At 47.2% G+C, this 25,107-nt stretch overlaps 10 protein-coding genes across 10 annotated transcripts; 4 read left to right on the forward strand and 6 right to left on the reverse strand.

Moving 5' to 3' along the window:
* Nucleotides 1–555: 555 nt before the first annotated feature.
* L228DRAFT_179229 (hypothetical protein) lies at nucleotides 556–1,317 on the reverse strand. Its single transcript, XM_018329549.1, has one exon. The coding sequence runs from the start codon at nucleotides 1,213–1,215 to the stop codon at nucleotides 682–684; it is 534 nt and encodes a 177-aa protein (XP_018186331.1). The 5' UTR covers nucleotides 1,216–1,317; the 3' UTR covers nucleotides 556–681.
* Nucleotide 1,318: 1 nt separating this feature from the next.
* L228DRAFT_179228 (hypothetical protein) lies at nucleotides 1,319–1,960 on the reverse strand. Its single transcript, XM_018329548.1, has one exon. The coding sequence runs from the start codon at nucleotides 1,856–1,858 to the stop codon at nucleotides 1,511–1,513; it is 348 nt and encodes a 115-aa protein (XP_018186332.1). The 5' UTR covers nucleotides 1,859–1,960; the 3' UTR covers nucleotides 1,319–1,510.
* Nucleotides 1,961–4,115: 2,155 nt separating this feature from the next.
* L228DRAFT_270063 (high-affinity glucose transporter) lies at nucleotides 4,116–5,794 on the forward strand (the record flags this gene model as incomplete). The annotated part of the gene is made up of 2 exons (XM_018335359.1): nucleotides 4,116–4,539; nucleotides 4,593–5,794. 2 exons carry the CDS (start codon nucleotides 4,116–4,118, stop codon nucleotides 5,792–5,794), a joined length of 1,626 nt encoding a protein of 541 aa, XP_018186333.1.
* A 1,213-nt stretch (nucleotides 5,795–7,007) lies between these two features.
* Nucleotides 7,008–8,019, forward strand: L228DRAFT_249595 (hypothetical protein). Its single transcript, XM_018333121.1, has 3 exons — nucleotides 7,008–7,234; nucleotides 7,433–7,664; nucleotides 7,929–8,019. The coding sequence occupies exons 1-3, from the start codon at nucleotides 7,143–7,145 to the stop codon at nucleotides 7,956–7,958; spliced, it is 354 nt and encodes a 117-aa protein (XP_018186334.1). The 5' UTR covers nucleotides 7,008–7,142; the 3' UTR covers nucleotides 7,959–8,019.
* On the reverse strand, nucleotides 7,929–9,703 carry L228DRAFT_249600 (alpha/beta-hydrolase). The gene is made up of 7 exons (XM_018333122.1): nucleotides 9,592–9,703; nucleotides 9,525–9,529; nucleotides 9,407–9,443; nucleotides 9,109–9,194; nucleotides 8,698–9,038; nucleotides 8,359–8,582; nucleotides 7,929–8,302 (listed from the first exon to the last, which is right to left on the reverse strand). Exons 3-7 carry the CDS (start codon nucleotides 9,418–9,420, stop codon nucleotides 8,218–8,220), a joined length of 750 nt encoding a protein of 249 aa, XP_018186335.1. The 5' UTR covers nucleotides 9,421–9,443; nucleotides 9,525–9,529; nucleotides 9,592–9,703; the 3' UTR covers nucleotides 7,929–8,217.
* An 892-nt stretch (nucleotides 9,704–10,595) lies between these two features.
* L228DRAFT_270066 (putative 2-methylcitrate dehydratase) lies at nucleotides 10,596–12,271 on the reverse strand (the record flags this gene model as incomplete). Its single annotated transcript, XM_018335360.1, has 4 exons — nucleotides 10,596–11,009; nucleotides 11,062–11,246; nucleotides 11,305–12,082; nucleotides 12,155–12,271. The coding sequence occupies 4 exons, from the start codon at nucleotides 12,269–12,271 to the stop codon at nucleotides 10,596–10,598; spliced, it is 1,494 nt and encodes a 497-aa protein (XP_018186336.1).
* Nucleotides 12,272–13,291: 1,020 nt separating this feature from the next.
* L228DRAFT_240534 (SET domain-containing protein) lies at nucleotides 13,292–14,785 on the forward strand (the record flags this gene model as incomplete). Its single annotated transcript, XM_018331254.1, has 2 exons — nucleotides 13,292–13,751; nucleotides 13,809–14,785. 2 exons carry the CDS (start codon nucleotides 13,292–13,294, stop codon nucleotides 14,783–14,785), a joined length of 1,437 nt encoding a protein of 478 aa, XP_018186337.1.
* A 150-nt stretch (nucleotides 14,786–14,935) lies between these two features.
* Nucleotides 14,936–16,244, reverse strand: L228DRAFT_179402 (short-chain dehydrogenase). The gene is made up of 4 exons (XM_018329551.1): nucleotides 15,549–16,244; nucleotides 15,455–15,491; nucleotides 15,207–15,390; nucleotides 14,936–15,146 (listed from the first exon to the last, which is right to left on the reverse strand). The coding sequence occupies exons 1-4, from the start codon at nucleotides 15,997–15,999 to the stop codon at nucleotides 15,087–15,089; spliced, it is 732 nt and encodes a 243-aa protein (XP_018186338.1). The 5' UTR covers nucleotides 16,000–16,244; the 3' UTR covers nucleotides 14,936–15,086.
* A 1,966-nt stretch (nucleotides 16,245–18,210) lies between these two features.
* Nucleotides 18,211–20,076, forward strand: L228DRAFT_284718 (hypothetical protein). The gene is made up of 3 exons (XM_018336254.1): nucleotides 18,211–18,647; nucleotides 18,802–18,936; nucleotides 19,096–20,076. The coding sequence occupies exons 1-3, from the start codon at nucleotides 18,361–18,363 to the stop codon at nucleotides 19,649–19,651; spliced, it is 978 nt and encodes a 325-aa protein (XP_018186339.1). The 5' UTR covers nucleotides 18,211–18,360; the 3' UTR covers nucleotides 19,652–20,076.
* On the reverse strand, nucleotides 19,830–24,426 carry L228DRAFT_179448 (hypothetical protein). Its single transcript, XM_018329552.1, has 15 exons — nucleotides 23,546–24,426; nucleotides 23,355–23,492; nucleotides 22,952–23,306; nucleotides 22,743–22,894; nucleotides 22,638–22,683; nucleotides 22,538–22,582; nucleotides 22,341–22,479; nucleotides 22,045–22,279; nucleotides 21,255–21,954; nucleotides 21,072–21,181; nucleotides 20,985–21,013; nucleotides 20,877–20,929; nucleotides 20,719–20,810; nucleotides 20,194–20,653; nucleotides 19,830–20,125 (listed from the first exon to the last, which is right to left on the reverse strand). Exons 1-15 carry the CDS (start codon nucleotides 24,306–24,308, stop codon nucleotides 19,960–19,962), a joined length of 3,483 nt encoding a protein of 1,160 aa, XP_018186340.1. The 5' UTR covers nucleotides 24,309–24,426; the 3' UTR covers nucleotides 19,830–19,959.
* Nucleotides 24,427–25,107: the final 681 nt, after the last annotated feature.

A 25,107-nucleotide genomic window follows, 5' to 3' on the forward strand; every position in this document is an offset into this window, starting at 1 on the left:
GGGAAGGGGAAAAGGAGGCAAAAAGAAACGAGCATTAGGATGCAGGAGTGTGAAGCTTGTCGTTATGCTTTCAAGGGTCCTTGTCAGTTTCTCGTATTTGTCCGTGCAGTGGTCCGGGCAAGGTGGACGCGAAAGATGGAGTTGGAGTTGGGATCTAACATATCTGGCTTATGTTGTGTGACTGTGTCTTGCAGTGGTGGTCATAGCGGCTATTGTGCGTGGCAGCGTGGCGGAACTGTTCTGTGCCCCTCTCTCCAAGGGCCTGGCGGCTATTGAGGAGGCGAGGATAGAAGGAGCAATAGAAAAGCGAAAAGACGAGAGGGGAAAAGAATAGTCTGGATAGGGAAAATGTAGCATAGTAAAAGTGTAACTGTGTTATAAAGGACAGGTCAATAGCTTCAAGACAAGGGACGATAGATGCATAATGCATCCTGCATGCTGCATTGCCGAGAGACCAAGGGTCCAACACGTGCTTGTGTTACTGGTTCTCCTCTGGTGCATGGGGGGCCTTCAAGAACCCGAAAAGGTAGAAGAAGGACTGTAGTCAGAAGGAGAAGAAGGACAATAACCAGAGGGGAAGAAGAACAATAACCAGAGGGGAAGAAAGATGCCAAGAGAAAGACGGCCTTCCAGATCGAGTATAACGGTTGGTAATGTAGTAAAACTGAACAAAATACTTCTCTATATGGAGTGATTCATGGTGTCATCTGGGTCATCTGCTAATGTTAGCTCGCAATTGCAATAAAGTGTTGGGAAATGCGCTGAACAGCGCACCGGGCCGCTCCCCTCCCCATCCTTCTCTCCATATAATGCGGGGTCCGAATCCGGCAAAGGTCTTCTTCCCAGAGACGCAAATGGCAGCGGCAGAGGACAGCGGACAGAGCACAGGCCACAGGCCACAGACCGCGTGCAAGTATCAGCAAGACGCTCAACTGCAGCAGCCACGGGGCTGCGGTATCTTCCACGGGGTGCCGGGGTGAGCTTATTGTCGCAATTCCTTAGTCTGCGACTCTGGCCCAGGCGTTGGAGCGCCGCTGGTGCGGTAAGTTGCGGGTGCTGCAGGGGAGGGGGAAAGCTTGTCAGGGGAAAGAATGAGCAACAGACAGGGGAAAGAGAGGACAGAGAGGAAGAGAATGAGCAAGACGAGGAGGGTAAGTCATCGAATATGCAGGACCAAAAGTTGATAAATAAAACGTGCATCAAAACGCCATGCATATAAATAGTATATCATCCCTAAGCCAATTGAGCACAAGACTGTTCTATGAGCAGCATTTGGCATAATAATTGGTAATTCAATCCTCAAAAGCAGAACTAAAGGACATGGAAAACAGTCAAAGACGATGGCGTACAAATGCGGGAAAAAGGAATGAATGCATAAAATTGTCAAACAAGAAAAAGCAAAAAAGGTGGCGAGAAAAAGCTAAATGCAAAAAAGAAGAAAAATCTGGGGATTGCGGAGTATATCCTACCCCATAAACTGTAGTTAATTTCCCCAGATACCCCAGATGCACTATACCAGTATCCCAGACTGGAACGTGGCGATCCCCACAAAGATCCACAAGAGAACTGGTGATTGCCAAGCAGACGGTCGAAAGTGGATTCGACTCGTCAATGGCCGGACTGCTAGGCTATCCGCGCGGGTCTTGATGTCAGCCAAATCAGTCAAGCAAGTTTCTATGCGCGAATAAATTCTGTTTAGTGATCGGTGGAGAGACTCGATCAGACAACCGCGGCACGCTTTCAATCTGACAAAATGTGAACAATGGCGAACCAAAGCATGACTCGCAAGTTCTTTGGGCCGTATTTTCGGCCTATCGTCCTCTAACGGGTTAGTTGTTGTGCTTGTTACGAGTAGCATGAACAAGATGGCAATAGTGCTTCGTTCCTAATATGAAAACGAAGGTGATCACGCTAGGTTGGGCAATATCTTTTTTTTCCCTTCCCATGTGGCGTTTTGGTTGACTGCCAAGGTCATCAGAGGCAGCTTTGCCGCATTTCCACTAGCTTATTGAATACGGTGACCTGGTGCCCGGTGTCTGATGTTCGGTGCCTGTCTCGAAGATTACGTGACAAACATGACTATCGAGCGCCGCCGGCCACACGCTGCCGAGGGGGGCGCTGGCGCCCCGTTCCCCATCGTCCCGTCCCTACGCCCTGGGGCGAAGATGAGGGAGCGGGAAGTGCCTTTTTCGCTCTCGCTCGACCTCAACAAGAATTGAAGGAGGGGCAATTGAAAGGAAAATCTCCCTTTAGGACCAGCCATGTAGGGCAACGAGTAGACTCCATGGGCATGTGCGCAAGAGTCTTCTTTCATCATAACGAATGTGAAAACCATATGCACTGCGAGCTTGAAATAATAATGGCATCATTATCGTCATATCAGGACGTTTTGCAACAGCACATACCACACATGGGTTTGAATCAACAAATGAGAAGCGAAATTAGTTCAAGATGAAACTTATTGCGCGTGTGCGGGGAAACCCCAGCACTTAGCAGACCGCTCTGATTCCTCGTTCTCCAGACGGCGGACCCCACCGGTTGGTGGTGGGGGGGAGGCGCCGCTCTCATAGGACAATGGGCGATACGTTGAATGATCGTGATCAGAACAATAATGAGATGATGGTGGCCTGCGTCAAGGTACACTTCCGTACCTGGCCCGAGCATTGCTGGAGACGAGCGGCTCATGATTTGCTAGCCTGCTTAACAATAGAACATAACAATGAACAGATTTTTTTTGTCTCTTTTTCCTTTCAATAGAAGATGCTGGAGAAAAAGAGCACGCGTGGAAATCATGTGGCCGTGACTCGCCCCACAAGTACTCTGTACCCCGGATCCTGATTTCTGGGTAAAGACTGGCCCACAATAGGCCCACAATATTAGCAGTTGAGATCGGAGATGAGGCCGAGTAGTGTACATGCATGTGGAGTAGATGTCTGCGCTGCTTCGTAAAGATTTCATATGCCAGATGGGCTGTACTGTACTGCATGGGGTTCGTCCTTGTAGATTTGCAATTATCCCCACGGGGTAGTATAATTTCGCTGCTGAATTGGCCCACTTTTCTGGCGCTCGATCCAATTGAAACAGTGCTCAGTGGATATCCACATGGATCCAGGTTGGGCTTTGCACGAGCATCTTGACCCATCTAGAGCAATTGAGACCCACTTGGCCTCCTTTGTTGATGACTGTTATTCGCGTTCGGGTCGCTTTCGCGGTTCGACTCGACACTGGGCGACACTGGAACCCGCCGGACACGGTAAGCGACAGGTTGATTTAACCCCAAGACAGTCAAGGCCCGGCGTGACTGTCATTAGTTTCGGTCAAATATACGCCGTCATCATTGGCCATCCCCTGTTCTAATTGCACCTGGATGCCTTTAGCTCGAGCCGTCAAAGCCAATGACAAGTCGCCTGGATGGGGACTTGGACAGGTACAGGGGTAGTAAACCTCCCTCTAGGGCAGACCAGCCCGAGAACGAACCCAAGTCCAGAGCCCATCGCCGCCTCCGGCGTACAATCTAATTCTGCACTGGCCGCTCAACGTCTCTCCATCCACCCTCCCCACCCCCAGGTCTCCCAATTGTGTCCAATGATGACTGTACCAGTTACTCCAGCTTTTGCTGGCGGATCCCGGCTGGAATAATGTGGGTCCGACAGCGCCGGTCGCCAGTTCGTTCCAACGCACGCGCGAGAGAGAAAGAGCGAGAGCTGGAAAATGGAGGAATCTCATGTACGAAGGCCCACTTTAGAGAGTTGTCCTTGTGGGGAGACCTAACAGTCATGGGTCCAGTCCCCTTCCCCACGGGGGACGCGGCCCACAGCTGATCATGGCCAGACGCTGAACGATTCTCTTTCCGGCCGCAGTCGGGCATTGGAGGTAGAATCTGTACAAGTCGAGAGGCAAAAGCGTCAATCGTCATGGAGTATAAAGAACACCGTTCCTCCCCGGGTTCGGAAGTCATTCTCATCATCATCTACATCAATCAATCAATCAGCCATTCGAGATTCATATATCGCCCTTTGAACCCCTCTCTCACCTTTCTTCCTTTTTCTTCTCCATCAATCTCAGATCAGTCCTCCCTCACTCCTAACTGATTGGACCCTACCTCACTCTTCACAATGGGTCTCATGCTCAAGAAACCCGCAGACGTGGCGGGCAAGTCTTGGCCCGCCATCGTCATTGGCATGTTCGTTGCCTTTGGTGGTGTGCTCTTCGGATATGATACGGGTACCATTGGTGGTATCCTGGCCATGACCTACTGGCGAAAGCAATTCTCCACGGGTCACGTCGACAGCACTGGTGCCCCCTCTGTGACGGCATCTCAGCAAGCTGAGATTGTCTCCATTCTCTCCGCTGGTACCTTCTTTGGTGCTCTTGGCGCTGCCTACCTGGGTGACGCTATCGGTCGTCGTCTTGCCATCATTGCTTCGAGCTGTGTCTTCGCCTTTGGTGTCATCCTGCAAACTGCCTCTAGTGCTATCCCCATGTTCGTTGCCGGTCGTTTCTTCGCCGGTTTCGGTGTCGGTCTCATCTCTGCATTGAGTAAGTTTTCCTCCGTGGCCAATCCTGGAAACGATTGCTAACAAATAATTCAGTTCCTCTCTACCAGTCTGAGACATCGCCCAAATGGATCCGTGGTGTCATTGTCGGCTCGTACCAGCTCGCCATCACCATTGGTCTGTTGCTTGCCTCGATTGTCAACAACGCCACCAAGAACCGCGATGACAGCGGCTCATACCGTATCCCCATCGCCGTGCAGTTCGCCTGGGCCATTGTTCTGGTCAGCGGTATGCTCCTGCTTCCCGAGACTCCTCGCTACCTGATCAAGCGCGACAAGACTGCCGCTGCTCTCAAGTCGCTCTCCCGCCTTCGCCGACTCCCTGTCGACCACCCTGCCGTTGTTGAGGAACTCGCCGAGATCCGCGCCAACCACGACTACGAGATGAGCCTTGGCAAGGCCACCTACCTCGACTGCTTCAAGGGCAACCTGCTCAAGCGTCTTATCACTGGATGCTGTCTTCAGGGTCTCCAGCAGCTCACTGGTATCAACTTCATCTTCTACTACGGCACTCAGTTCTTCAAGAACTCTGGCTTCCACAACTCGTTTGTCATCAGCTTGATCACCAACTGCGTCAACACTGCCTCTACTTTCCCCGGTCTGTACGCCATTGACAAGTGGGGTCGTCGCCCTGTCCTCTTCTGGGGTGCCGTCGGTATGGCCGTCTCTCAGCTCATTGTCGCTGTCCTCGGTACCACCACCACCTCCCAGGACTCCATGGGCAACATCATCGTGCACAACCTGCCCGCGCAAAAGGCCGCCATTGCATTCATTTGCATCTACATCTTCTTCTTCGCCGCCTCTTGGGGTCCCATTGCCTGGGTCGTCACTGGTGAAATCTTCCCGCTCAAGGTCCGCGCCAAGTCGCTCTCCATGACCACTGCCACCAACTGGCTGCTCAACTGGGCCATTGCCTACTCTACTCCTTACCTGGTCAACTGGGGTCCCGGCAACGCCAACCTGCAGTCCAAGATCTTCTTCATCTGGTTCGGCTGCTGCTTCATCTGCATTGGCTTCGTCTACTTTTTGATTTACGAGACCAAGAACCTCTCTCTTGAGGAGGTTGACGAGCTCTACAATGAGGTCTCGTCCGCTCGCAAGTCTCTTGGCTGGAAGCCCACCATCACCTTTACTGAGATTGCTCACGCCAGTGGTGCAACTGCCAAGCGCAGAGAGGCTGACGCGGGCTCCAACGAGCACGTCGAGCATGTCGAGCCCAAGACTGAGGCTGAGGCCTAAGCATTTCAAGCTTATAAATAGGTCATTGGATTGACCTTGTTATTTGTACTGTTTTGTTTTTCTGATTGTAATGACGATGTCACGCATATATCTGGACGAATGTATTCTGAGGAGCGATGGTTTTATTTATGGGAGGCATCCGGTGTTTCTGTTCTTACTTTTCTACGCATTAGATGTCCATAATCATTAGATTTATACCAATGGCATCATTCTCATCTTGATCTCTCAGTTCCTTGATGCCTTGATCTCTTCAACAGTTTCTTGTAATTCTTCATCATCGTATCTGATCTCTTCTTATGCTTCGTATCTCTTCAGTGACCTGTGAACCTCATCGAAACAGATCTTATACATACATAATCATCCATCACTTGCTTTCACTCTTTCGTGCATACCGACATGACGTGCTCAGCGCTCTTGACACGCAGTACCTCTGTACACTATACGTACGTACTGCATACGAGACAAAGGAACCCATGTCCGAAACCAGTTAACTTTACCATTCCTTATCTCGTTCAGGGTTCCTCGTTCCTATCTTTATCCACTCGCTTGCCGACACCCCGTGCCTGTTTATCCGTTTGCAGCCTGCCCTGCTGCGTTGCCTGCAGTCTGCAGCTCTCCAACCGTCCCAATCTGCCAAGGTACAAAGGTACTTAATCCTTCACTCAGTATTACCCTACGTTTCCCTCTTCTACCAAATAACCACAGCTTTGATGTGCTCGGGATAGACGGGCTATACCCCATTAAGCAAAAAGTTCCTTTGAGGGTCTCGGGTCCTGTCGTCCTATCGTCCTATCAGTCTTATCGTATAGTACCCCTCGACGCCTCCGAGGGTGGAGGGATTGAGGGGCAACTTGCAAGTGTAAACATTTCTCATCTACGCTCTGAACTGCCAAAGATGACCATACTTGGCCTTGCCGTACGGGGACAATACCTGTATCATGTCAATTACCTACCTATGGTACATGCAGGTATGTGATCGGACACCGAAGAGATTCTGTACATAGTAACTCGATGGGTTATCCATCTCCACAATTTTTTTACCCTTCTCGTTTTTGCACAGGTTTCCTAGTTTGTAGTACATTTCCTTTCCTATCCTTTCCCTTCCTTTTATCTCCTGTATACGGTATACCCTAGACGCAATCAAATAGACAGACATAGATATAGATGTAAATATATATACTCCTTACTCCCTTCCCTTCGAGGTCGAGATAGCTTTTACTCTTCACATACTTTTCCCGGTGCTTGCATTGTGCATTGTGCATTATCCTACGGTTACACTGCGCCTACACCTACATATACTTAAAACCCACAAACAAAACATAAACATACAGGACGACACACGGATATAATGGCCTTCCAGTACCACCGCAGCGCCCAGACGGAATTCAAGCCCCCGTTGATTGCCAACGAGAATGCCTACCTCGGCGACGTTGCTACCAGGTATTCCTTTATTCCTTTATTCCCTTATTCCCTTGCGCTGTTTCTTCTCTCCACCACCACCACCTCCTCCTCCTCCTCTTCCCAACCAAAGAAAAGAACCTCCCCGAAACAAATTCAATAAAACCTATTCAATAACATAAATAAAATGAAACAACAAAACAAAATAAGACAAGGGATAATAAGCTAACACTGCCTCAGCCAAGAAAACGACCCCGAGAAGCCCATCTCAGCAGGCTTCTACCGGCTGGAAAAAGGCACGCCGCTCGTCTACGAATACACGTACCACGAGATGAAGATTATCGTGGACGGCGAGTTTGACATTTCGGACGAGACGGGGCAGAAGGTGCACGCGACGCGGGGAGACGTGTTTTATTTCCCCAAGGGATCGAAAATTACTTTTACCACGGAGAGTTTTGGATTAGGGTTTTTTGTAAGTCCCTTTAGCTCCCTTTGCTTTTCCCTTCCCGTCCTCCTCCTTTTCCCCTTGCTCTACATCTTCGTCTTGTCCTTCGTCTTATACTAGTCTCCCTCCTTTGGTATAATCACCAGACGGTAAAAAAATATAATGAGAAAAGAAAAAAGAAGAAAAAAAAGAAGAACGGAAGGAGGAAAGGACAAGAGGACAAAAGGAGAAAAGGACAAGAGGACAAAAGGAGAATAAAAATGGATAAGCTAACACGCAATTGCAATGTAGGTCGGACAAAGACGCGAGGGCGGAGCATAATGCTTTAGACCAGCAAAGTCATGAGAATTGTCATAGCGAATATTCTACATTTGAATGCAACAAATAAAATAAATTTGACGAATCGATTCCCGGTCTGTGTCTACTGTAATTAAATTTACGTGTAAACATGGACTGAATATCACTGGTAATTGAACTTGATATATGATCATTATCCTTTTATTTTGACCCATGGTTTAAAACATGTTTATTTAAGCCTGACGGCTGATCATCTAGCTCATTAATCATGACTTCTGTATATTCACAGGTTGTCGTGGAAGAAGGTGAGAACGGTCTTGTAGCCACGCTCATACTCGGCCTTGACCTTGGGGTCCTTGAGGTTTGATCTAACGACAGTTAATACATTGACCAGTAACACGCTCAATAATACAGGTAACCTTACCTGGCGGCCATCCAGCCGTGGATTTGGTCTGGGAACGTCTCAACGTAGTTCTTCACCTTCAAGTTCTCCTTGAATTGGGCAACTGCTTGCGGGTCCTCGTCCTTGGATGCGAGGAACGCAAATGGAATGGCAACGTTAGGGGCATCGTTGGGGTCGACCATAGCCGGGTGAGCAATAGCCGCGGCCTTGAATACACTGCCAGAGGTGCTGGAAAGAGTAGTAACCTATAAATCAAAGCCATAGTCAGTCTTGAATATCCTCAAATTATCCTCAAGTTGATCCTTCCAGAATCTTTATCTTCGGACCGCCAGTACTTGGTAGACACGGACTATTGCGTACCTTTCCACCCCAGCAGAAGCCGAGCAGACCCCAAGAGTCAACGCCAGAGTTTTGTGATTTCAGTTCCTCCACGACTTTGGGAACGCGCTGGATCGTCTTCGGGGGAGCACCAGTCGTCGAGAAGAAGTTTCCGAGCTTCTCGCCCTTCTCCTTGGTGTCGGGAGGGTACCAGGAAATGTCTGCGGGCTTGCCCTCGAACCAGTCCGGCACAAAGACCTTGTACTTGGCATCTTTGTCGGAGTTGGCCAGAATGTCTGCACCCTGGAGGGTCTGAGGGTAGAATCCGAAAATGTCAAAGATGACAAGAATAGCCTTCTTCGCGTCCGCAGGACCAGTGACATCTGTACGTGTAAGCATTCGTTTCCGTACAGAGTTACACCCAAGAAAATAATCAAGCTTCTCAGAACATACAAGTCTTCATGCCATCGATAGTAATGTATTGGCCCTTGGGCTCATAGCCCTCGACAATAACGGGCGGGATCGAACAGCAGGCGGCACTAGCTTGGTGTTAGCTTTCATTACTTTCATTATTCCCATGATTCTCATTATTCTAATTATTCTCATTATCTCATGATTCCCATTATTCTCATGATTCTCTCTTTATTCAGTCGCACATCTTGGACAACCACGACGTCGAGTGCATTTCTTTTGTCCGCGGCTAAACCGACCAATGCTCTTCACGCTCCGAGGGGGAAAAGAGGAACCTTACCTGTGCTGAGACATCTTAATAGCGTTTATCCAAGCCTTCGGAGGGAAATGTCAATGATTTATTCTAGTGTCGAGGGTGGTCTGATTTTCGAACCTAGCTTCTAGATTCGCCAGAGGTAAGCTTCAAAGTCTTGCACAATCGGAGAAACAGCGCTTTAGGACAAAAGAAAAGGAAGAGGAACGTACCAGATATATTGAAAAAATGATATTTTCGTGAAAGAACTCCAACTCAATGACTCGACAGTTTCTGAGAAGTTCTGTGCTTTAGAGAGGGGCCAGCCAGGCGAGGGGCAACGGGGACAAATTCAATGTTGATGTACTCTGTAAACCCAAGTGGGGATTGACCCCTGCGTTGACGTAATCGGTGATTTCTACGGAGTGCGCCGCGGCCAAAACTCCGAGCGGCCCATCGAGGATTACCTAATTAGGAAATATCATAACCTTGCGGACCATGAGTATCATGATGCGTGCACTAGGACCTTGGAAGTAATAGGACCTTAGAAGTAATGCAGTAGACATTTACCCAGATGCTTTTCATTCTAATTGCGGGGAGCTCTTATTCTCTCTCTCTTAGAAGTATTAAAGGTACCTTTGTATACCGTTTCTGCCATATTGTGTCTGCACGGGTATACGCTCTAAAGCTCCGGATTCGCTAGCCCGGCATTACCATTATCATTCACTGACAAGCAAACATAAATATGAAGTTAATTGCTACCCAAATGTACCAGAAGGGACGGTGGCCGAGTTGGGTAAAACCTCTCTGTCAACGTTCTGGAATTTCACGGGGTGAGTTCGAGTCGGGGTGTAGCCACAATCGCAGCTGGGAATTTATTCCCACTGCCTGAGGGGCGCCCCTAGATGAGGCCGCACCGGGGAAGGGGTGGAGATGTAGGATGCCTTAACCGTTCTTCGAATGAGAAGAACGGGGCATCCGAACTCTTTTGCTACTCACGTTATTTTTATTTTATTCTTGTTTTTTTGCCCCCTTTCGTAAAGAAGACAAAGATCATCTCGTAGTATATAATATCCCATCTGATTCTTTATATATACTACTTCGAAGGCGACATATATGTACGTGTGTTTTGACCAAATTCATCTAATTCTTCAATCTAAGGACTGATTATTGACGAGTCTCACAGAGGGAAAATATTGCGTCTGAACGACGATACCCAAAAAACTTCCCAATCCTCCTAATTCTTCACGTAGAGATCTACATATTGGTCTACATCCATCTCTTCGAGTCTCTTTGCATCATTGCCCAAATCAATCAGCTCCCTTACCCTCTCTGGCGAATAATGTGGCTCCAGGTGCCGCTTGTACTTGGCCAAAATCTCCGGCTTCGCCTCCACTCTACGGAGCTTGTGTCCAAGAGGCGCTTCTACTGATACTTCATCCAGTGTTTGTCCGTCATTTAATGTCACGGTGAGAGCGTTGGCAATCGTTCGAAGGTTGGGGTCGTGGTAGTCTTGGGTGAACTGCGGATCCTCAACACACTGGATACGCTTGCGAAGATCCTCAAGAAGGGGCGATGTAGCAGCCTCGCTGCCGTCAGTGTAGTCCGTTGCTTCAAGACGGTTGAACACAAGCATAGTCGCAACCATATACTATAGACAATTAGCAATCTCCTAAAATTCCAGAGTTCATCGGAGAACCTACCTGAATACAGTGGTCACGGTCGGCGAAATTGTCCAGCGGCTTCAATTGCTTGTCAATGATACGCACACATGCCTCATGCGTACGGATAGTGACACTCTTGATGTCTTGGGCCGACTTGCCCATCTTTTGTAGTTTATCGTATATAATCTTTGCTGCTTCAATGGCAGTTTGGGAATGGAATTCGGCTATATTCTCAAGGTCAATATTTGGTACGTGTTGAAGTAGGTTGAATAATGTACTCACCCGGATACGACACTTTGAACAATACATTTTCCATGACATAGCTGCCATAGGGTCTCTGAAATCTAAACTTTTGGCCATTAAAATTGACGTCGTAGAAGCCCCAGACTGGCGCGGACAGGACGCTCGGCATGCCGCCTTCGCCAGCCATGACTTTGAGAGCCAAATTGACAGCGCGCTCGCATGCATCGCCTGCAGCCCACGACTTTCGCGACATTGTATTCGGAGAGTGTCGGTAGGTGCGCATGCTCTGACCATCGCACCAGGCCTGAGAGACCACATCCGCAGTCTGTTGCTCTGAGAGACCCAGCATCTTGGACACGACAGCAGCAGTGGCAACCTTGACCAAGACTACATGGTCAAGGCCAACTTTATTAAACGAGTTTTCCAAAGCCAGGCATCCTTGAATCTCGTGTGCCTTGATCATGCCCTCCAAGACGTCCTTGACCTTGAGAACTTTGCCATTGGCAAGCTTCTTCCCGGCGCGGTTTGTGCGTGAGATCCAATCAGCTACCGCAAGAATTCCGCCAAGGTTATCCGAAGGATGACCCCATTCCGCGGCGAGCCAGCAGTCGTTGTAGTCGAGCCACCGAATCATTGCGCCGATATTGAAAGCTCCGCGAACAGGGTCGAGCTGATATGGTGTGCCAGGCACCCGGGTGCCATTGGGAACGGTCGTGCCCTCAACAATGGGACCAAGTAGCTTTGTGCATTGTGGGAAGTTGAGCGCTGCTAAGCCGCAGCCTAGGGTATCTAGGAACACGAAACGTGCGGTATCATACTAAATTGTTGACTTCGATATTAGTATCTCAACAAAACTGGTCTCAACCATGATTAAGACTAAAATACGCACAGCAAGATCGGAATCAATCTTATAATTATGCACATAATTTGCAATGTCCGTCAGTTCCGAGTCGTAGACAGCTGAACCTGGAGCAGGCGGTGCAGACGCCGACTGTAATGATGGCATGGTCGAGAAACGAGCGATGGGTGCTTTCTTGGCCACTGCTCCAAAATTTGAGCTTATAGAATATGAGATTGGTAGAATTCGACTCGACCAAACTCGGGGGTTTTGTCTAAGGAATTTAGACGTGGAGCGGTAAAGCAATCGGCTCGAAGCCATGGTGTTGGTTAGCTTCCCAGGAATTACCGAGAATAGCCTTCCGACTGCCAATGGGCTCAAGTGGAATTATATATAATTGATGGAAGCAAAACTAAGCCACGAGTTGATTATCAAGGCCAAATCCGGAGAAACAAGAGAAACAGGTATTGCAAATCTGGTCCAGGATTTTTCAGAACTTGCCAGAGAAACGAAGACGATGATGGAGTGGTTAATGCAAATTATAGCGACTTTGGGGTAAAGCGGGAGGTAGAGCCAAAGGGTGCGGGGGACGGCGGGAGCTACAGGTCAGGGTAACAGGGTCATATTAGTCTTAGCTGGGGAAATTCCCCCGAGGTTGGGGAGCGACAATAGCCGAACCTCCTCGATACTTGGCCTTTCTTGGACCACATTCTTCCGACTTCTCTTGTCGTCCTTTTCATCACTTGACCAGATTCTGTGCTGTAGCTGATGGAATCTGTTCATTACCTTGGAAGATATAACTGACGTGTTTAGGTCCTGTTCCTCTTTTGGGGGGAGTCGGAAATTTGTCAAAGAATGATTGAGGCTTTGGTATGTTCCGTAGGTTGTTCCGCCATTGTTCACTAGTAGGACCCTTTTTTTTCACGGTTTATCGTCAGGGTTCATTGCACAATATTATCACAGTTCAGTTCTTATTCTGCACTTGTCAATTCAAACATGATTCCAATACATACCCAGTCCTTGTCTGTTCGTAATATCTATATCAGATGCAAAATGCCATCCATCTGCTGCCCATCTCCATTCATCGAGATTTTTCTTGAAACCCGCACAAGCACACCTCATCATCCCTTCTCTGAACGACCATATTCCTGCATGTTACCAGTGCTTATAAAATCTTTTCCGTCAAAAATGTTCGATTGGATCTTTCGTCCAAGAAATCTGCTAGGTTCGGGGATCATCCCCAGTGCCTCAATCAACCCTTTGCCTACCATGAACACCACACTCCAGATCTTCCACACCCAGAATAATCTCATTATGCAGAACAGTACGCATCAGATCATGGCCCAGATATATAGAGATATTAGCGACTCTTCTACCCCAGGCTTGATGCTAAATGCTATTGACACTCTGCAAAAGAACCCCTCCCTTGTTCAATTTATTTCTACCTCAGGAAAACCCCCTAATAACACCTCATCGTTGGCCGGCCTGCTATCCCCTTCAATTCAAAGTGGAATTCTCATCCACTTTTACGAAGCGGCAGCGGTCATCGAGAAGACACGCATCTGGTTAGAATGCATTCAGAGAGGCGAAGAAACGACACTTATAAACGAACTCGCCCAGGGCGCAATGAGCAAAGCAACCCTCGAAAGTATGCAGCCTCTTTGCTCTAACACAAATGTATATCAGCATGTTGAAAACCTTGCAGCTAGGGAATATTTGTCTCGCACTCGTTACAGCGAGGTCGCTTCTTCATGCGGATGGATGATGCTTAGTATTCTCGCAACCTCGGGTGCATTTCGCGAAGCCACCAAATTGCTTGATCAAACCCAGTGGCAGGCAGTTGGCGAGTGCATCAAAGCGAACTTCCGAAGCATCGAAGTGTTTGCCAAGGTAAGAGGGCTCAGATGGGATATTCTACTCCCTCCTGGACTTTGCTCGGGTAGCGTCGGCCATATCCCCGTAGACCACCCTCATCACTGGACGGTTCCACTGATCGGCCCAGCAAGACGACTTCAATACCAAGGACAGTTGCAAATTAACATTGACAGGTGCATCTATAATCCCAACGCCTTTGGCATACTCGGGAGACCACGAAACTGGCCACTACAATGGCCGTATCCACGCGATCCGACACTTCGAAACTTTGACGACCTCTGCTCCGTATGCTGTACCACCATCTGCGCTTGCCACGAGAAGCCCATGGCCCAACCGCTCGTTGAGATTACAGAATATCCTCATAAAGGTAATGGCGTCCGCGCTCTCGAGAGGATCGCAAACAATGCCGTTCTGGGTGAGTACATTGGTGAAATCTTACCCGTTCATGCCAACGTTCAAGACGAAGTGTATGGGATGAGTATCTTCGATTCTCGCAGAGTTGCACAGGTAGGAATGATAAGTTCGGCCATCAAGGGAAACTGGACAAGGTACATCAACCATTCCTGCGAACCAAATTCGGTTTTTGAAACTGTTATTGTTGGCCAACACCGTAAGACTCTTGTTAAATCCATCAGGGAAATCGACATTTTCGAGGAGATCACCATCGACTATGGTCCGTTTTATTTCGACAGTCAGAAGCTTTGCTGCTGCGGTTCGTTAAGATGTAGATATGCCACGCCCGAGCGAGTCGAAGCCAGCAGAAAGTGGGCAGAGAGAATGTACCACGCAAGACAAGCTGGAAGATGAAGAAAAAGCAGTAAAACCTTCGCTGTTTGCTCACAATTTTCTTCCGAATAAAATAGAGTAAGTTCGAGTAGTAGTCCTGCACTAATCAGCCGTTTCCTTCTGATATCACATCGTAGATACCATAAGCTAATGAGATCACCAGTCACATGCATTTTTGGTGCTGAAAGATGGAGCATTTCGAAATGAATCCTTTGATAGTAAATGTAGATGGTATTTCCCAGGAACAATAAGACGGCCTCAAAACGAGGTCTATGAACTCAAAAGGTTTCGGGCATATCCCGAACATTAACACCTTACTAGTTTACAACTTGCTAAAGTTGACTGGTGCCTTCGTCGCCGGACCTTCGGGGGTAACGTAGGCCTGAATTATAATTAGCACATATCGTTAGTGTCACTTTGAGGGTGTATTTGGAAGTCAAACCTTCGACATGCCGCCGTCGACGACAAAATCGCTTCCGTTGACGAAAGAGCTTTCGTCGCTGGCAAGGAACAGTACAGCATGTGCCTGCTCGATGGCCTCACCAAAGCGACCGGTGGGAAAGTGAACCTCACGCCGGTGGCGCTTGGGAATGTCATCGCCAAGCCAGTCCTGGAGCAATGGAGTGCTGAACGCCAAAATTAATACGGTGATCAACGAATGATAAGATGAAATTTCAAAAGATTGCTTACTTGAGAGGCGCAGGGCAAAGTGAATTAAAGCGGAAACCTAGTTTTAACTTAGCACACCCATATCATATGTGGAAATCTGATATACAATACAAACCTTCCCGAGCGTGCACAATAGCAAGCTCGCGGGTCATGGCGAGGACAGCGCCCTTGCTGGCAGTGTATGCAAGCTGAGGCGTAGCGCTGCCGACTAATGCAACAACACTGGCTGTGTTGATGATGCTGCCCTTTGTCTTCTTGTGCTTGCGTAAGCTGAGCACGGCATGCTTACATCCATACCATACACCCTTGACGTTGATGCGCTGAGTGAGTTCCCAGATCTTCTCCTCCGTGGCAATGGCATCCGCGTCGTCAGCGTGCATGATACCGGCATTGTTGAATATGATGTCAAGGCCGCCCCAGGCGTCAAGGTGGGCAACTGCAGCAGCCACGCTCTCTTCCTTGGAGACGTCGCAGACCATGGTTTCAACCTTGGAGGTAGCATCAGGCAACAATTGCTTGACCTTCTTAATGGCCGCCTCCAATGCCTTGGCGGAGATGTCGGTCATCAAGACTGAGGCGCCCTCACGTACAAAGAGCACAGTCGTCTCGAAACCGATACCACTGACGAGCTAATGTCAACATAGGAACGATACATGTTTGAGGTACTTGATCGATCAAAATCTGAGCAAAGCATAGAAGATAAAAAGCCATGAGATCTAGAAGAAATTTGAAGCCAATCGATATAACGAAGCAAGTATAGGACGCAAGATTTCAGAGTATTGAATGGCATATCAAGGCACGTAAAGCGGATGATTGCATTTGGAAGAATTATGCATTTTACATCAGGTCAAGTTGAATGTGACGAGTACGTACCCTGCGGCTCCAGTGATGATAGCATTTTTGCCTTGAAGGCGGGGCGCTCTGGATGTGGTCGCCATCTTTCAATAGTGAGAAAGTTTATCGGAGTGATTGATCAAGTGAATTGATCCTCTGTTCCCAGTTGATGATCAGCGGATTCCGATGTTGAAAGGGAGCTCGCCGGACCTTATCGCGGAAGGGCGTCATTGGTCCTGGGAGTTGTGCTCGCTTATTATGCTTGGCATGTATGTCTTGCATTATTATTATTCTCATCTCGGCTGCAGGGGGAATCATGATAAGATGAGAATGTTCCTCTGAGTCGCAAATGGAACCCCGCGAAGATCGCTCCAAAAAAGTTGCAATGCTAGACTTTTATTATTATTTTATTGTTCAAGTTTTATTTTCCTATGCAAGTAGTCGCCAGTCCTTGGGCGATAATAATACGGGTCACGAGGAGAATTAATGGAAAGACTATAGACCATAGCGAACACAATGCAAAGTACCGTAGGATAACTGATTGAGGTAAAGCAAATACAAAATTATGCCCGAAATTAGATCAGTATATGGGATGGTCAGATCAGCGCATAAGACTATAAACAATGAACAGGCCAGAAGAGCTGCGAGACGCTTCGATAGACCATTGATAACATTACAACTAGCTGTTCACTTGATTATCTGCGCAGATTGTACAAGAATACAGAGGTACACGTCATATCTGCCGAACGCGGCTAAAATTGCGACCATGAGAAAGGCTGAAAGTGTAGGCGCAAGCGCTTATGAGCAATAGTAAATACCGACAACGAGCTGAATTGCATGATTTGATTTGAGTAGATAGGGCCTTGGAATACATCCCAAAAAAATCCCATCGAGAAATATCTGCTGTAAATACCCTATAGTCCCAATGCCCACAATATACCCAATAATTTTTCGCCCTCTTACGGTCAGAGCATGACGGCAGTGGAGGTGGAGAGCCCCTACGGAGCGTACGCATATGACTATTGGTGCGCAACATATACTGAGGCACCTTACAGTGCCACTAAAGGTATGGTCACCGACAGCGACAGCGACAGCGACACTGGCAGTAACAGCAGCAGGCAGTCATTGCTTCATGGTACGTTCTTCCAACCATATTTGTGTTTGTAATTCTCGCACAACTAATTATCTATAAGGTAAGACACGGTGGGTTTGGCTGTGTCTCTAACAAATCCCAGAAGGCTTTTGAAATTGTTATTTGCTCATCAGAATGCATAATTAGAGGGTTCGTTAGTGACGCTTAACTGTACAAAGGTATTGACTTCCGATTGCCCCACTGCCAAGAATGCGCGGTGCTACAAGTGTGGCATGATAAAATACCGTCCTAGCTAAGCATCCACTAACAGTTAACCGTACAGTGGTACATGCGGTAGACTGACAAGAATACAGTGGTAAGTGTGTGTTGGACGGCGTTTTTGCCTAAGAAAAATTGCTAGATGATGATTATTGTTCCGCTATTTCATTCTAGAGCATACCCGAAAGCATAACAGGTATAATATGGCTGTATTTCTTGAATCAATGTAACAATGCCATTGAGTGGCATGGTTTTATCGCAGATACTTCGTCGACAAAAGATTAACGAGGCTCCATAATTTGACGCTAGTTACCCAGGTAAGCGCTGCGACTATGTAGCTCCAAACGGACCGGCCTTGTGGGGTGACTCTCTGTTAAAAAACACCACTAATTAGCGGGGACATGTACAGGAATTCGGCGAAATTCATAGCTAATAACTTCCGATTCGCTAGCCGCTTCTTTTAATTTAGTTTCGCTATACGCTAGGTATCCCTGGTATCTAGCTATTTTGTACGCAAAGCCATGACTCGTAGCCGGGACCTTTCGCCTGGCTTAAAAGAATCAGCGGGTCCTCAGTTTTCGTCACTGTATGATAGCATCAGGCCAAATAGCCGCTTCCCCCAGTAGCTATTTTCTCGGTGTTTACTGTTGCCTTGCGGCACTCTACTCCATTTTACCATTTCAATATATCTCAATCCTATTGACAGCCATCCATCTCTTCTGAAGCCATCCACGCGGCAAATATGGCTACTGACGCGGAATGGCGATGTTTCCCCGAATTTGGTCCTCGAGAGCTCAATTTTAATGCAGTGCCACCAGGCGCCACACCTCCAAGAAGATTCTGGACATTTTGTTTGAATTTTGCGCCATCCGAGAAAAAGGGCGAAATGATAGTATTTTCTGCCCAATATGGCAATGGTGATATGACTCATGATCTTCACGAACGTGAGGACGATTCACTTGAGCAGACCAAAAAGTTCTATGGTGTATTAGCCACATTGGAGCCACCGTCTCATCCAAATTTCCAAAAGTAAGTCGCTGCCGTTACAGCAGGTGCCGGCCTGTTTGACTATATGCCTTCTTTACTCATCTTCACTTTTGGCTTGGAAATTTCTCTTTGCTTTTTTTGTCTCTTTCCCTCTTTGGTTTCTTTAAGCACTATCGCCGTTCTGACAAAGGTCTAGATACTTTGGAACAACTCCACAAGGGTGGGTTCGGCTTGAAATGCCCGAGTGCAGAATTATCGAGTTCTTCCAGGCAAATCCCAAGGCGAGGATGCCGGCTGGTACCATAGGTGCAGACAAACCAAATTTTATTTAGTAAGTCGGCCTTTTTTAACCCGTTGCTCAATTTTTTTTTTATTGTCCTTTTTGTTTCTCTCAGTCTTCTTAAATTTCCAAGGACCTGTCCAAATCTTGTTCGGTCGACTCGACACCGTCCGTTGATGCGCCCAATAATGCTGATATTATACAACGCAGTTATCGGTGGGCGATGCAGTTATTGGCTGCATTATCTTTCCTGCATAAGCACGAGTTTTTCCACACACAACTCTATCTGGACAAGCTCTGGCTCCGCAGTGATTTGAGTCTTGTTTTGTGTAATTTGACCGAGGCTTCACGGCGGGGAAATTGGGATGGTTGCTATTCTGACCCTCCAATTTCATGCGCCCTGCCGTCTGACTACCCATACTGTTCAGAGGACCAGCCCGAATCATGGCATACCCCAAAGCATGATCTATTTGCTTTTGGAACAGTTTTATATCTAATCCAAATTGAGACGGTGCTTGAAAACCCAGAGGATCCACTCACTCCAGAGCAAGAGGAGGTTGCTCTGAGTCTGCCCACGGGAGCCATTACACGAAAATGCTGGGATCAGTTGTATACAAACGCCGAGGAAGTAGTGGCTGATCTTAGGGCTGTCATTGAAGCCGAGGGTATTGAGGTTAATGAGCAGAACCAAGTCATTACAAGTGAAGGGCTAGGAAATCTCATGGCCGAATTCAACCCACCTCCTGTGATGCCAGATTACCGATAGACAGGATACAGTGAAGGATCAAGAATTGTGATAGTTTATCTCAAATACTTGGAAGGCTTTACTGTGTTAATTGGAGTCAGCTGTGAACAAGGACGAGGCAGCGCAAGGATCGCTTGGCGGATGGTCAGGATATGCTCTTCTACTAAGCTTGCTAGATATCCGAATAGGAAAAGAGTTGATCAATTAGATCAGCCAAGGAAAATTTTTCTTGTTCGTTTAAACTAACACATATCTACAATCCTCTCATTCCGTGCATGGTGTTTCCAGACAGAAATAGTTACGAATATCCTTCCACGGCTTCCACCGTCTTAGGTACCGCCCATTCCAATATCTGGTAGATCCAATGAAAACTCCGATTGGACCTCTGGAAATGTCTCAGTTGGGAGATTGTCACACGTGAAAGTAAGTCGCAGCTTTTTGGCCTCCCGCTGTGCAACATTTTTCCATTGGCCATCCAGATTGTCCTTATTATCGCTGCGCGGGTGAGCATGTCAGTTTTTTCCTCGTAACAAACTTTATTTATCAGGAAATGATTCACTTACTTTCGAACGATCTGCCATAGGGATTTGGCATTTTCGCGACCGAGCAGAACTATATTGTCAAGAAGTTCGCGAATAAAATTCTTCCATTTCGCCTGTAGAGCAGGGTCTTGGGCATCTGGATTTACTTCCGCATGCCAGCTGTCAAATTGGCCCATTAAGTCGTACATCCCTTGATAGGATGAACAAAACTTGGCTGAAACTTCCGGGAGGTTCATGTACGTAAACGCCATGCCAAGCTCTTTGAAGGCTAGCTTTCTTGCCTGTTCACTAAACTTTGAGAACGTATTGGGACTCACTCCTTGATTGCCTTTAAATAAACGCCCTTTAAGGTTGTTCACGCGTGCACTCAAAATTGTAAGTCTATCTTGATTGCCGCGACCCCGAGCGAATCCAGTACCAAGCTCCATCAACAGCCTGTCCATGAAACTATAGATAATTTGTCGGCTCGGTATAGCTGGATCTGAATGGTGGAAAAAGCTTAGCACCTTCACCGAAGGAAAGGGTTTTATGGATGAATTATCTTACTTGGAGCTCGCCAGTTGGTGCTGAACCGGGTTACATAATTTGTACCCCAGGTAGAATCCCACTGTGGTTCGGATCGTACGTTGTTTCCCCTTCTGCGGAGTGCACGGCTTGTAAGTTTCTGACGACGGAAATTTTGTCAAAGCAATTGGCATCCTTACTTTGAGAACCAAGGTAGATAGCCTGATATAGTGTAGTCGTTAAAAAATTGTGCCTATGTTCGCATTGGTCAGATCAAGTATCTTTTACTAATTTGTAGGCTCACTAACAATTGTTTGTGCCTCAAAAACATGCTCGGCTTTGGAAACTTATTGTTAGCCATCGAATCTAGCGGCCCAAGGCATGTTTGGACATACTTTCATAGTCAGTGCGACACTTCTGTCCCTCTGCATAGTATTCCTCATCGTATACATCTGATCTAAAAACATCCCAGTTGTCACACTCAGCACTAGCATTATGGTAGTACCTATTCAATGTTAACAAAGATGTTAGCATTGACAAAAAGATATGTTTATGATTTCCCATTGAAATGGACTTACTTTAAGACTGCAAGAAGGTAAGATTTGGAATCCCTATCCCAGTCGACCTTGGGAGGATCTATCATTTCATATTGAGGGAAGGACGGATATTGTGGGGACCTGACTTTCTTGCCAAAAACAGATATCGTCTTTTTGCCAGTTGTGATCCCCCCAATGTTGCGTTTCCCTACTATTGCAGTCGAATTAAAGCCGGTACTGCTGCCCATTTCTTCAAACCCTCTCTTCTTCGATGAATCGTCGGGGTCATCACCAGTATCTAAGAAATCATCTATTGCCGATGGATCATTATCATTGTCATCGCTATCTGGATCGTCAGCGGCACCATATATTGCCCTCATGCTAATGCATCCACAGCAACCGTTCTTTTCCTCTTCATTTGTAGTAACTTCGCATGTAAATGCTCCGGTTGCCTGGAAGACTACTGACGCAGCGTCGAGGCCTGCAAGAACATTGGCTTTTGAGGGAACAGCTGCCGCAAGTGCATTGAACAACTGATTTTTAGTAGCAAGAACGCCGTTTGCTGCTCCATTGGCTGCATGGGCCGCTGATTTTACTATATTAGGAAACAGATTTTTGTAAAGTATCAGACGGTTCTCGCCGGGTAAGTAAGTGCCTGTGGGAGTAGACCGGCGTTCGGAGTTCTCTCGTTTGTAGTTTCCAGACTCCGCCTGGTTGGGAAAGCAATTCCGAGGGCCCGCGACTGAGATTACATTAGCAAAACCCTTTTGCAAGCTTGCCTCCCTCAGCTTGGCTTGGAAAACTATTCATTGTGCCATAAAAGCTAACTTACCTCCGTATTTGTGAAACATATTGATGAAAAAGTCTCGGCCCCAATTGACAGTCCCCCCTCTCTGCATATTAGTGCTATGTGTTGCACTGCCTAAGACATACATGCAGGTTTGGTCCGGAAAACTTGTGTTATCTGCAGAAAATACAAGGGAACTCTCGACAGTAAGGGACATGTCGGGCATAGTCCCAACGTTGGAAGCAATAGACGATGGCAAGTTCAATGAGACAGATAACCCCTAGACATCGCGATGCGCATTAGCAAAGCCCCTTCAATGAGAAATAAAAGAGGAATATTACCAATTTTGCAATAGCAGAAGCTGATATTGATCCTGCGGTATTGCCATCAGGATTAAGAGTATTTGGGAAAAGTTGCCCAGTGGAAAAGATTGCAGGATCATTGCCATGTAAGCTTTCGTCTCCTGAAGGAGGGAAGTGCCTTTTGAAAGAGCATTAGCTTCATGAATATCCACATAAAACTTCTGAGTGACCCGTACTGAATAGTGTTGGGGAGATCTTGGATAACCCTCCCGCTTGAATATCTGCATCATCATATTAGTTTTAAATACTGCATAAAATTTGGTAGGTCTGACGTGCCCATTCCACTCTACTCCCTCTGCTCCAACATCTCCACCATTTGTACCTATGGAACCGTAAGCAACACTGCTGTCCATTAGTAGCTATTGTAGTTCTGATACATACCTGCCGTGTATTGAACCACTAAATAAGGATCAAATTTCATTAATCCTTTGAAAAGACTAAATCCTCCTTGATGCATTGTGTCGGCTTGCGAAATCATAGGGTTGGAATGGATTCGGTCAGCGTCGAACCTCCCTACTCCACTGAGCTCTGCACTGAGTAAAAAAAAGAATTAGTGAGGATCAAATTCCTATCAGAAATGTCAAACTTACATGAAATCAGTAACCCCGACGCCATTAAAGAAACCATTAGCCTGATGAACGTTAAGCTGTTGACTATCAATTGTTGCAATCATGCTGAAACCATAGTAAGTCTTTGCAGAAACCTCAGTATGAACACCCATGGCAAGTCCCTCGGGAATGAGGTCAGAATCCACTTCACACGCCTGGTTGGATTGGAAGAAGAGGAGTTTGTCTTCCATATAATTCCATGTATTGGAATTTTCGTTGAATTGAAGGGATTGAATCTGGTTTTGCCAGTCCTGGAGTGAATTACTGAAGAAACGGCGGTCAATGTCACGCTTCTTTTGTCCATTACCAGGATTATCAACCACAGCGTTCCAATAGCCTGAACCGTCAGCTACTAATCATAATAATAGATGGAAAAAATCCTTACCAGGCACGTTTGAAAAGTCAACACGCATGCTGATGCTTCCACCATCGCGACGGATATGCTTCATGTCATAATCGAAAGCAAAGTCGAAGACGGGTGAGGTTGGATTTCGAGTTGCGATGTCGTCGGGAATGGATTGATCTATGAAAAGCTTTTTAGCAATGAAAAGTGACTCAAACGGGTTTCAAACATACTAGAAGAGAGTATCATTGCAACCGCGCGGGCAAACCCGCCGCCACATTCTCGTGGCATTGAGACCAATGTGCCCTCAACACCTGCTTTTTGCACAGGAAAGCAGGTTGAAATCTCCTCATTCAAGCAAACAACACGGGCATGCTGCAGCTCATCATCCCCTCGAGAATGTGGGTCCTTGGGACAACTCAAGAATTGGATTCCATCCGTCTCACCATCTCTCTTTTTCATTCTCGATACTGCCTCTTCAGCGCCAGCAAAGAGCAGAAATGCAACGCCAGAGCTGTTTGGGTCTTCATCTCCATGATCCTTAAACCCGCCTCCAAAACTAATAAGATCATACTGGACAATGGCTGGGGGAGGAGGCCAGAATGCACTTGGGAATATATTTTCCAGGGGTACGATCGAAAAAGGTTTGGTGATACCGGTAGGGGGGTCACAGCAAAACTTTGCTTGTCTTGCATTGGCACAGGCGGTTGACCGTGAGCCACCAAATGGATCGGAGTCAAGTTCAAGCTGATTGCTGGGGCACCTTTCGGAACATACGCTGCCATCATGCCATTTGCAATTCTCCAACCCGTGGTCTGGAGGGCAGCACAATGCTCTCGTGAAGAATCCATGACCCCCCATTGGGAGTGGATAGGTGTCGCAGCGAAATGTATCGGATGGGCCACCAGTATCAGTTGTTAGTTTTACTGGTCGCTCCGCCGGGCATTCTGGGGATAAATCACAAAGACTCCATCGACAGCCCTGGATAGGCAGCATTAACAATGTGCCATAGGAATTTAGGACAGTTCAAAATTTCAGAACTCACTGGTTTTAATTCGTAGAGATCTGTAGCTTTGCAGCAATAGGATACTGCACCGCGACCACACCTGCTACCTGCCTCTCCAGAGGTGAGGCTTCCTTTCCTGTATAGCACTGTGGTAAGAAACTTGCAAGAGTACGGCTTGAATGGACAACTTCCAATCCATTTCCTTCAAATGTATGTTTCATGTTCACTTACCATCCCCAGCTGTCTGCGGTGACCTGTATTTCCTCGTCGTCACAGCTATTCAAAGTCAGTAAACGAGGAGCAAGTGATAGAATGTCAGTACATCATACCCTCCGTTGCAATCCGTACCAAGACCTTTCCCCCCATTACTATTTGCTCTATCGAAATTCCAGCGGCATTCAGAGGGCTTTGGAGCTGCAAATGAGGGGCAACAGACATATCTGAAATCGTTGGTGGGACAATTCTTTTGGCCGGCTTTCGTGCCGGTACGCGTCATAGCAATGTAACCCTTTGCGCAGGTCTGCTTAGAACCACACTGATCAGTCACATAACACCCCGTTGAATCGCTTTCTTGGTGTAGGATAGAAGTATCGCCAGGCTTTGGTGGGTATCGATGAATGGGACCCGGGTTAACAGGATTATCGGAACCACTCTGATCTGATGCAGACAAGGCGGAGAGAGCATCGTGATTGTGATTATCCCAATCTACCGACCAGATCATAATTCCACCTAAACCATTTCGGTTGGCAAAATCGAGCTTTGCCTGAAAGCTTGTTGGATTATCGTAAC

Source organism: Xylona heveae (assembly GCF_001619985.1).
Source record: "Xylona heveae TC161 unplaced genomic scaffold L228scaffold_9, whole genome shotgun sequence".
NCBI lineage: Eukaryota > Fungi > Ascomycota > Xylonomycetes > Xylonales > Xylonaceae > Xylona > Xylona heveae.